Raw genomic sequence first — 11,105 nt, forward strand, 5'->3', positions numbered from 1 at the left:
GGAAGGAGGCAACAACAGGAACCTTGGGGACTCTGTCCCATGACAAGATCCCAAGACTTCTACCAATTCCATGCTCTTTGCTTAAAACATAGAGAGCAGGCTGGGCGCGGTGGCTCAAGCCTGTAATCCCAGCCCTTTGGGAGGCCGAGACGGGCGGATCACAAGGTCAAGAGATCGAGACCATCCTGGCGAACACAGTGAAACCCCGTCTCTACTAAAAATACAAAAAAAAAAAAAAACTAACCGGGCGAGGTGGCGGGCGCCTGTAGTCCCAGCTACTTGGGAGGCTGAGGCAGGAGAATGGTGGGAACCCGGGAGGCGGAGCTTGCAGTGAGCTGAGATCCGGCCACTGCACTCCAGCCTGGGCGACAGAGCAAGACTCCGCCTCAAAAAAAAAAAAACATAGAGAGCAGTGGAAGAGACAGGAGAGATAAGCCAGAAGAGTATGTGGCCCTGGAGAGAGCTGGAACATGATGAGGACAGAGGAGAGAGAAGAGATACGAAGTGTAATACAAGCAGGGAAAAGGAAAGTTCATTTAAAACATTCCTCCCATTCCTGCTGAATCACTGGATGTGGCTGGACCAACTGCACAGGGCCTTGTCCCCTCTCCTCCAGTCCCTGTTGAGCACACAAGTCAAAGAAGGTCATTCACACTGTGGTCGCGATGCCACTGTAGCAACAGCCTGGCTGCTGGATCCCTGAGGCTTCCCATTCACCACTAGCAGGAGGGGCGTCTCCACTCGAACACTGGAAAAGGAATAGTCCTAGAAAAGACAGACAAAGGTTCAATTACAAATTCCAAGATGGAAAAAGCTCCAGCATGGGGATACACCACTTGCAACTCTCTGCACCACCTCCCCATTGCATACCCCTCTACTTTCATCTCACATCAGACAAAACTGAGCTAACAAAGGGGACGAAATTTTCCCAAAGTTTTCAATCTTCAGAAGGAAAACATGGAGCATTTAAGCTTATGCAGGGCCACTACAAGAATAAGACAGCTCTTTGATTCAAAAAAGGCAAGTTCCTGGCATTGCCTAACAAAAGAATGCAACCAACTCTCACAGAATCTGCCTTTTCCCATGGTGTTTCCTGATAATTAACTAGACACACATGGCAGCCAGCGAGAGCCAGTGGGAATCCTGAGAAAATCTCAGTCCAAATGTTTATAAGGTCCTAAATTTAATCCACCAAATACAAATTAAAGTTACTTCTCTTTTTTATATCAAGAGGAGGAAATAGAATATGTAACAGAATGTAGCCATTTTCCTAATAACAAAAAGGATATCAGCTCACTTTATCAGTTCAAGTGTATTTTAAGTTGTAAAACATGTTAAATAATCTTCATCCAAAAAATGTGGCAATGAGAGGCAGGCTCTTAAGTCCAAGTAAAGTAAATTTAAAAGTTCTCATAAACCAATTTTTTTAAGTCTTCACAGAAATATCAACAAGTGACACAAAAAAATGGCAATTTAAACAAGAAATACAAATTAAAATAATATTCATACTATATTTTTCACATAAAATTAGAAAACAACTTTTCAAAGGTTTCCAACCAGAGTTGAGAAAAAAACTAGAGAAACACTTATTTACATCCCTGTTGGTAGTGACAACTAACTAGTACAATTTTCCAAAGAAATATTTGGCAATATGTATCAAAAGCATCCGAATTCTGCATACCCTTTGGACCCAGGATTCTGCATTAGAAATTCATTTAAGGAAATAATCATAGATACAAGCAAAGATACAAAAATCCTCACTGTGTTTCTAATTTTTTTTCTATTATAAAAGTACTAATCTAGATCTGAGATCATCAAAGTCTTTCTGTAAAGGGCCAGATAGTAAATATTTTAGGCTTTGTAGGTCAAATGGTCTCTGTTACGGAACAAGTCACCTCTGACACCACAGTGCAAAAACAGCCACAGACAACAGTAAGCAAATGAGTGTGGCTGTGTTCCAATAAAGCTTTATTTGTGGACACTGAAATCTGAATTTCCTGTAATTTTCACACATCACAAAATATTATGCTTCTGTCAATTTTTTCATTTAAGAACACAGAAACCATTCTCTTTTTCTTTTTTTTTTTTCTTTTTTTTTCTTTTTTTTGAGGCAAAGACTTTATCACCCGGGCTGGCATGCAATGAGACAATGATGGCTTACTGTAGCCTCAAACTCCTGAGATAAAGTGGTTCTCTCACTTCAACCTCCTCAGTAGCTGGGACTACAGGCATGTGCTGCAATACCTGGCTAAGTTTTTAAACATCTTTTTGTAGAGACACGGTCTCACTAAGTGTTGCCCAGGTTGGTCTTAAACTCCTGGGCTCAAGTGATCCTCCCACCTTGGCCTCCCAAAAGTGCTGGGATTTTAGGGATGAGCCACCATGCCCAGCCTAAAAACCATTCTTAATAAAAACAAGCAGTGAGCCAGATGTGGCCCATGGACTTTGCCAAACCCTGATCTAAATGGTTAAACAGTGGTTAAATATCTACATTCATAAGGTTTTTGTAAGAATTGAATGGGGCAAAGCAGGCAATAAAAACTCTTAGCACAGTGTCTGGCACTCAATTAAGTGTTAAATAAATGTTAACTATCATTACCATCTTCATCACCCCGTCTACTCAATGTGTGAAATATGTAAAAACATAGGAAACATTCACAAACATTTGCATATAATATCCCACTCATGATTTAAAACATAGATATAAATATATGTGTATATATTTATGAAAAGAAAAAAGACTTCAGGTATATACACTAAACTGTTAACAGTAACAGTTAAAAAGTAGTAACATCTGAGTAATAATATAACACCTGAGTGATAATATTTCACTCCATTTTTTTATTTTTTTGCTTACCAGTTTACCTTTTTAGTAAAAAACAATGTATATATATAAAACATATATACACAAATATATACACACATAACCTACACACATACTCACATATAATTATTTCTATATCTTTTATAAAAAGATAAGCTTGGTTCTACTTTTAGAGCCTATGAGTTGGAAGAGAATCCTCGCCGTCGCTCACCTTTCCTTTGTGCTGAATTCGGTGAAGACGCAGGTTAGGCTCAGGGATGGCTACAGAGTCTCCAATGAGCACTCCCCAGCTCTGCACTATATTGTACACCATCACTGCATAGCAAGGTCCATCTGAATCTACCAGGCCAAATGTACTGCCACGTAAAGATAGATTAGGAGAGAGGACAGCAAAAAGGTATGCAGGTAGGAAAGAAGAGCAGAAATAGTGGTTTAAAAATACTAGCAAAATACTGGACTTAAAGTCAGTGACAGGTAATTAAAATAAAATATAAAATTTAATTAAAGTTTAAAAATAAAATACTAACAAAATAAACAAATGCTTTCTCTCAGTTACTCAGAAAACCTATGAGAGGTACCATCCTCCACTTTGTACATCTGAGTCTTCATTTTTCTGAAACTCATCAATCTGTCACTTTGCTAAGAAAGTAGGACAAAGCACACTGAAGCCATTGAACAAATATTAATGAAGAACTAGACCAAAATGTTACAGTTGTAACATTATTCCTGGTCTATCAATGTAACTATCACACTCATGCAACAACGTCTTTTTTTTTTTTTTTTTTTTTGAGAGCAGAGTCTTGCTCGGTCGCCAAATGCTGGAGTGCAGTGGGCCGCGATCTCGGCTCACTGGGCAAGCTCCGCCTCCCGGGGTTCACGCCATTCTCCTGGCCTCAGCCTTATCGGGCCAGTAGCTGGGACTCACAGGCGCCCGCCACTATGCCCAGCTAGTTTTTTTTTTTTTTTTTTTTTTTTTTTTTAGAGACGGGGTTTCACTGTGTTAGCCAGGATGGTCTCAATCTCCTGACCTCGTGATCCGCCTGTCTCGGCCTGCCAAAGTGCTGGGATTACAGGCGTGAGCCACCGCGCCTGGCCAACTATCATGCTCTTAACCAAAGCCTCTAACCATCACTGTCTGTGTAGTTTAATTCCACAAACTTTCACCAAATATTACATATGTGCCAAGCATTGTGTTTAGCAGTAAAATACCAATCCAGCTATGAATGACCTATAGTCTAGCAGGAGTCAAACAATGAAGTCATCACTTACAGTAAAGTGTGATGGGTGCCAGAATAGCTTTTCCCTTGTGCTGAATTCAGTGAAGCCACAGATTGGACTGTGGGAGCCCAGAGGAGAACTATCTAAATGAAAATTGGAAAGCAGGAAAGATTTCCTGGAAGAGGTGATGCTCGAAGTAAATCTTAAAGGGTAAAAAACCAGCTGGGTTAAAATAGAAAAATTAATCCTTAGTAAAAATTTTAAAAACCTCTGAGGGGACAGGAACAGAGATTGCCTTGGAGGGAACATGAGGGAACTTCCCAGAATGGTGGTAATGGTCTCTGTTTGGGTTATACAGATATTTTCCATTTGTTAAAAGCTATGAAATGTACACTTAAAATTGTACATTTCATTGTATGTAAATTTTACATAAAAAGAAAAAATTGAAATACTGAACTCAGTTAATGACTGCATGCTAAAGTATGTAAAGTATATTGATCTCTGCAATTTACTCTGATAGCAGGATAAACAGACCGATATGTAATAAGCTAAGTAAAATAAAATGTTAATGGAAGAATATAAGTGATTGAGAACACAACTGTTCAATGTAAAATTCTTTCAACTTAGCTGTATGTTTGAAAATTTTTAAAACAAAATGTTAGAGGCAGAAGAGGATGTTAGGTATGTCAAGAAGCTAGAGATTATCCAGGCAGAGTAACTGTATGCAAGACACAGAGGCATGAAAACAGCTGTTCTAAAACCAACAAAATTGTTCCATGGTTGAAACAAAAGGCACAGGTGGGAAAGAGACAGAAGATAATGGAAAGAGAAGTAGGAAGCAAATCATGAAGGACTTTGTATGCTAAGCTAAGTAGTTCACACTTTATCCCAAAAGCTACATATAGTACCAGCACAGCAAGGAATCTTAAATAAGAAGTAGCAATGGTCAGATTTACATCTAAGAAACATTTCTCTGGCAGCACTGTGGAACACTGGAGGAAACCAGAGAATCAAGGAGACCTATTTGGAGAAGTGATAAGGGGGTTAATTAAGGTGGTAAACACAGAGAAGTCAAGTCTATAGGAAAAAAAGGCAAATCTTTTTGGAGAATGGAGAAGCCTACTCTTCCAAAAGTCTTAATCAAGTGACTGAGAGGTGATACCATTCATTCACAAGGAATCCAGGGAGGAGAAACAGGTTTACAGAGAAAGATTTAGGTGAGTAATACTGAAATACTGAGTTAGAGATTTCTTATTGGAACCCAGAGGCAGTTGATTATAGGGATCCAACACTTGGAAATGAAGCTTGGGCTAGAGATACATATAGGAGACTGCCAAAGCCTTGGGTTTATACGACATCACAAGGCAAGATGATCTATAGACAGGATGGAGAAGAATCACACTCATGCCATCACGTGACACACCTGAATTCACAGGAAACATTGCAATCAAGCAAAGCACTCTCCTGATGAATCCAAAGCCTCGGAATCCTTCTACACAGTATGTCAGGCAACCACTGACAAGTGATCAAAGTTGGCAACTATAGGCCATCCTGGTATAAAGAGAAAAAAAGGAAAGAAACAAAAATAGAGTCCTGGGAATCTAAGATTTAAAAGTTGGGCAGAAAAAGAGAAACCAAGGAGTGGCAAAATATCTATTTGTTCTCAAGGTCTTCTAAAACCTACCTTTGTCTATATCCCTTTCTAATTCTTCTCAGCTCTCGGATTTGCTTTAGTTAACTAAACTGTTCTCAGCTATCTTTTTGCCCTTCAACTCATCAAACACACAAACCCCTAGAAAATGCCATGGAGAAAGCTGGGCCATATAATGGGAATTGTGAATATTTCTGTTTAGATGGAACAGAAGGCAAGTGTGAAAGGCAATAGTTACAGATAAGTCAGAATGTTTTGGAACCACACAATAGAAGTTGCTGGATCCAGTGCCTAGAAAGACAATGGTGATCCTAGGAAAATAACAATTTCAGTAGAAAAAGAGAAAGGGGAAACCAGTCAACCAGGGATTAGGAAGTGAGTGAAGGACCAAGGAGTGGTGGCATTCACTAAACCCTAACTTTTCAAGATCCAAAAATTTTCTAAATAAATATTTTAATTCATTTCCTCTGCTGCTAGCAGCACCTGCACCTGGGTCCTTGACATTTCTTTTTTCTCACTCCCTATGACACATATACTACACACTCAACAAATATTTGTTGAATGACATCTAAGACAATCTCCCAACCAGACTTTAAATTATAACTCAAAGCTCACTTTTCAGAACTGCCTAAGTATACCTAAGTACAAACAGGACTAAGAATTTGTCCTCCTTCAACTTCTATGATCATGAAAATGCAAAGGGACAGAAGAATTTTGAGGTTTCTGTCTTATAAAAAAAAGTCCTGCCAAATTTCAACTATGGACATAGGAATCCACATAGCATCAAACTCAGGGATAAAAAACAGGCAGTGACAGAATCTACAAAAGCCTCTGATCAAAAGATTGTTAAACATCACCTAGGCAATATCTGCCCATGGAACAGTCACTGAAGGAAATCAGAAGTCACAAATCTGTGACCACTGACAATCTCCTCAACTGCCAGGGAAAGAACAGGAAGTGACAGCAATTAGTTCAAAAGGGTAAAGCAGGGGAAATCCAAGAGAACTCACAAGGGGACTTTCTCCTCTGTGGTAAGGCTAAACACCACCTTTCCCAGGATGACGGCACCGCTGTTCACCCCAGGCTGAAGCGTACTCAGTGGCTTGAGCTTCAGGGTCACTTTCTGCCCAGAGGCTGACTGGTAGTGCCCATCACCGCAAGGGCCTAGATGGGCTGGGCGCAAGCTTCCCAGCATGCTCTGCAGCTTTTTGGTCTTCACCTTTCCCTGCAAAGAAGAGGAAATAGGTAAGAAGCTGGAAACTAGTCGCCTTCCTTGAGATTCTAATCCTTCCCTCCCACCCACTTCTATAGGATCACGACCTCCTAAACCTATTTATTCTTATTTTATTGATCCACAGCAAAATAAAAAAAAAATAAAAAGTAGAATTCAGCCCTTTAGACATGTTTACCTTACTCTCAAGGAGGCTGGTTAATCTATCCAGGAATTCCAGAAGTTGTTGCTCTCGTTGCCGGGGCTCTAGCCAGGCAGGGTCCAGGGCGGCAGCCCGAGAGAAGCCCTCCAGGGCCTCCCCATAACTCTCTTCATATTTATGCAACTGTACAAGAAGTATATCCCAATTATAAGTATATCCAAACAAACTATCCCGAGGGAATAATGGCACCATGGACTAGGAATCTAGAGAAATAAACTGTTTTCCTTCCTGGTTATTTTTCTGTGCTACAATAAACAGCCTCAAGAGCTGGTAACACCTTACATCCTTCTTCCTAGCCAAGATGATCACAATCCCAAAGATGGAATCATTTCAAAGAAGCTAATTTCCAAACTCTAAAATAGTTAAGTTGTATACATTGGGTCACTTGACCTTTATATTTGCTTAACATTTCAGAAGTCTTCTAAAAGATGCCCCCATTGTCTACATATTCTTCTACCTCCTCAGCCCCTTCTCCTTTCCCCCCAGTGACTACACCAGATACTGAAGCCAAACCGAGCTAGCTGTTTATAGAACAACACGGCTTTCCTCTCGCAGTCTGTACCCAGTCTGTGTCCCTATGCACACTCAGTTATCCTCACAAGCTAAGACCTAGGTGTCTTACTTATTTGACTCTCAGATGACTACACCCCAAAGGTCTTACCGTCGCCCTGTTCAAATGAAGGTCAGGATTGCTAGAAGCTTTTCTGTCAACCTTCTCCTATAATGGGATAAAAAGATTATCAGGGCATCCTGTCTCAATGTTAAGGACTGACATGCCCAACATGTCCTACACTTCCTCTTCCTAGAGAAATGGAAGTTTCTTCCTTGCCAAAATGTAATCTATACCACAGAAGCAGTTACCATATAACAAGTGTGGGTATCTTAGTCCCTAAAACCTTAGGGATGTAAGTGTTTTTATATGTGTAAGACTTTAAAATATTATTGTAATTTATCCATGTAGTATTATAAAGATAGACTAAATCTTTATATAAATGAAATATGTGGCCCGGGCACAGTGGCTCACGCCTGTAATCCCAGCACTTTGGAAAGCCGAGGAGGGCAGATCATGAAGTCAAGAGATTGAGACCATCCTGGCCAACATGGTGAAATCCTGTCTCTACTAAAAATACAAAAATTAGCTGGGCGTGGTGGCGCACGCCTGTAATACCAGCTACTCAAGAGGCTGAGGCAGGAGAATCACTTGAACCTGGGAGACGGAGGTTGCAGTGAGCCGAGATCATGCCACTGCACTCCAGCCTGGGTGGCAGAGTGAGACTCCTTCTCAAAAAAAAAAAAAAAAAAAAAAAAAAAAAAATTAAAAGCGACTATTTAGCAGAAGCCAAATATAAAATGTTGAATGAATACACCATACTACTCTTTAAAATGTAAACATTCACCAAATTAAGAAATCAGAGTAAAACATAATTGCTCTAAAAGTTCCATGATTGAAAAAAGGCAGTTTAAAGTTAGAGTTGCGGGGAGAGTGGCAGGAATGGGAGAAAAACAAATTTAAAAGGTAAAAGGGCAGTCCCTGAATTGCACACATGAACATACAGTAGCTGTGTTCTTTATTCTACCACATGGAGCAGAGTAAGTAATGATAAGTTAAAAAGCAATTCTCTGTATCAAGAGAAGCAAAAGAAGAAAGGTAAATATGAGAGCTAAATAAAAAGTGCTCAGAGGACCAACGTGAAGTCAGAAGCCAATTCTAATAATGAGAAAAAAGGCACTCAAAGTCTGAGGGAAAGCCCTATGCAAATGCCTATCAATATAAAAATACTTGAAAACCTAAATAAATTTCTTGAAAACCTAAATAATCTAATTCACTTAATTCCTAGGAAATGACACAGAACAAGTTACACACTGTTTTCTCTTTCAGCCCATGGGAAATCCAGAACCACATTATCTCACGGTTAATTTGGGAATAGCACTTAATTTACACTGAAGTATAAGTTTTCATTGTTCTTTAAAATGAATGTGGCCGGGCGCGGTGGCTCAAGCCTGTAATCCCAGCACTTTGGGAGGCCGAGACGGGTGGATCACGAGGTCAGGAGATCGAGACCATCCTGGCTAACACGGTGAAACCCCGTCGCTACTAAAAAATACAAAAAAACTAGCCGGGTGAGGTGGCAGGCGCCTGTAGTCCCAGCTACTCAGGAGGCTGAGGCAGAAGAATGGCATGAACCTGCGACGCGGAGCTTGCAGTGAGCTGAGATCCGGTCACTGCACTCCAGCCTGGGTGACAGAGTGAGACTCCGTCTCAAAAAAAAAAAAAAAAAGATGAATGTACAAAAATATTAATAAGCATTATTTTAATAACTTTCTTCTCATTAAGAAAGATGAACACGTTGAGGCAGCTCTGTGATTTGGTTATGTATGTGTGTAAGCAACCTAGACAGGTTAAGGAGCTATCCAGCATCAATGCACCACAATGCAAGTGGTTCCTCACACTTACGTTATAAGAAGTCAGTCATCTCTGCAGACACTTTTTTGCAAAATCACACAAATGAAATGCCAGCAAACACTGCCACTGCCCGTGATGCTTGCTAAAGGGCCACAAAGAAGACTGAACAACGCTTTTGCTTCTGTTGTTGCCTATTCATCTGGCCTGGTGACCATAAGTACTTACTGCTTGGGCATAGGCACTGAGGGCTTGCTGGGAGATCTTAGGGTTCTGGCCAGTAGAGAAGTAAAGGGAAAGATATGAATTCCCAAGGATATCTGAAAGAGAAACACAGTGACGAATCATCTCAGAGTCCAAGTTCAAGATATGACTTATTTTGATCATTCTTGAAAGTATATTTGAGAGGTCCCACATGAAACCCAAATCAGGAATGACACGATACTTAGTATACCCAAAATTCCCCTACAATAGAGCAACAAGGACCCCAAACTGAAATCTGAACAGACCGTACAGAAGCCCTGCCTTGCTTATGTGAAAACTAGGATCAAAAGATCGAAGAGTTCCTAGAAAAGCAGTTCACCAAAATGTCTTTCGTGTGTCTTCAAAACAAAGATGCCCTGGCTTAAACCTCAGAGTCAGACTCAAAAGATGGACTGCAAATGTTGCTCTGATTGAAAACATCTGCTCTAGAACCCTGTTGGAGATCTTCTGAGAGCACTCACACCAGGAGCGGCCATCATGGACATCCATCTGAACAGCCAACTTAGCCTGTCGGACACTGTCCATGACATGGTGAGAATGTTCATCTTCAGTGCCAGTCCGCAGCTGGCGAAGCACCATTGACAGGTTTTGCAAAGAGACTTTGTTCCTGCACTGCAAATAGAAAAGGCACATACTCATTCTTCCCGATTCTACCTCCCCTTCCCAGATGTATTCTAAATTCAATCTTCTAAGTCTAATTTTTTACCTTTTCAAATTTTTTGTTTTGGTTTGGTTTGGTTTGGTTTGAGGTGGAGTCTTGCTCTGTCGCCCAGGCTGAAGTGCAATGGCGCAATCTCAGCTCACTGCAACCTTTGCCTCCCGAGTTCAAGTCATTCTCCTCCCTCAGCTTCCCAAGTAGCTGGGACTACAGGTATTTACCACCATGCCCGGCTAATTTTGGTATTTTTAGTAGAGACAGGGTTTCACCATGTTGGCCAGGCTGGTCTCAAACTCCTGACCCCAAGTGATCTGCCCACCTCAGCCTCCCAAAGTGCTGAGATTACGGGCGGGGGTGAGCCACCGTGCCTGGCCATATTTTTCTTTTTCAAACAGGGTCTCACTCTGTCACCCAGGATGGAGTGCAGTGGCACGATCTTGGCTCACAGCAACCTCCACCTCCTGGGTTCAAGTGATTCCTGTGCCTCAGCCTCCTGAGTAACTGGGATTACAGGCACGTGCAACCATGCCCAGTGTATTTGGTAGAGGTGGGGTTTCATCATGCTGGCCAGGCTGGTCTCAAACTCGTGACCTCAAATGATCTGCCCACCTCGGCCTCCCAAAGTGCTGGGATTATAGGCATGAGCCACCACACTC

At 41.1% G+C, this 11,105-nt stretch overlaps 1 protein-coding gene across 2 annotated transcripts in view; it reads right to left on the bottom strand.

The window, feature by feature from the left end:
- Window positions 1-341: 341 nt before the first annotated feature.
- The window catches only part of TTC5 (tetratricopeptide repeat domain 5), a 17,201-nt gene continuing 6,437 nt past the window's right edge, over window positions 342-11,105 (bottom strand). The window contains exons 4-10 of one of the 2 annotated variants that reach the window (XM_017868492.1): window positions 10,253-10,403; window positions 9,756-9,847; window positions 7,788-7,844; window positions 7,103-7,249; window positions 6,704-6,918; window positions 3,036-3,180; window positions 342-765 (exon numbers count right to left, since the gene is read on the bottom strand). In XM_017868492.1, the coding sequence (XP_017723981.1) occupies window positions 646-765; window positions 3,036-3,180; window positions 6,704-6,918; window positions 7,103-7,249; window positions 7,788-7,844; window positions 9,756-9,847; window positions 10,253-10,403 (927 nt within the window). In that variant the 3' untranslated portion in view covers window positions 342-645. The remainder of the gene's footprint in view (window positions 766-3,035; window positions 3,181-6,703; window positions 6,919-7,102; window positions 7,250-7,787; window positions 7,845-9,755; window positions 9,848-10,252; window positions 10,404-11,105) is intronic. The other variant, XM_017868493.1, reaches the window with a different exon arrangement.

Source organism: Rhinopithecus bieti, unplaced genomic scaffold (assembly GCF_001698545.2).
Source record: "Rhinopithecus bieti isolate Rb0 unplaced genomic scaffold, ASM169854v2 scaffold_3902, whole genome shotgun sequence".
NCBI classification, from domain to species: domain Eukaryota; kingdom Metazoa; phylum Chordata; class Mammalia; order Primates; family Cercopithecidae; genus Rhinopithecus; species Rhinopithecus bieti.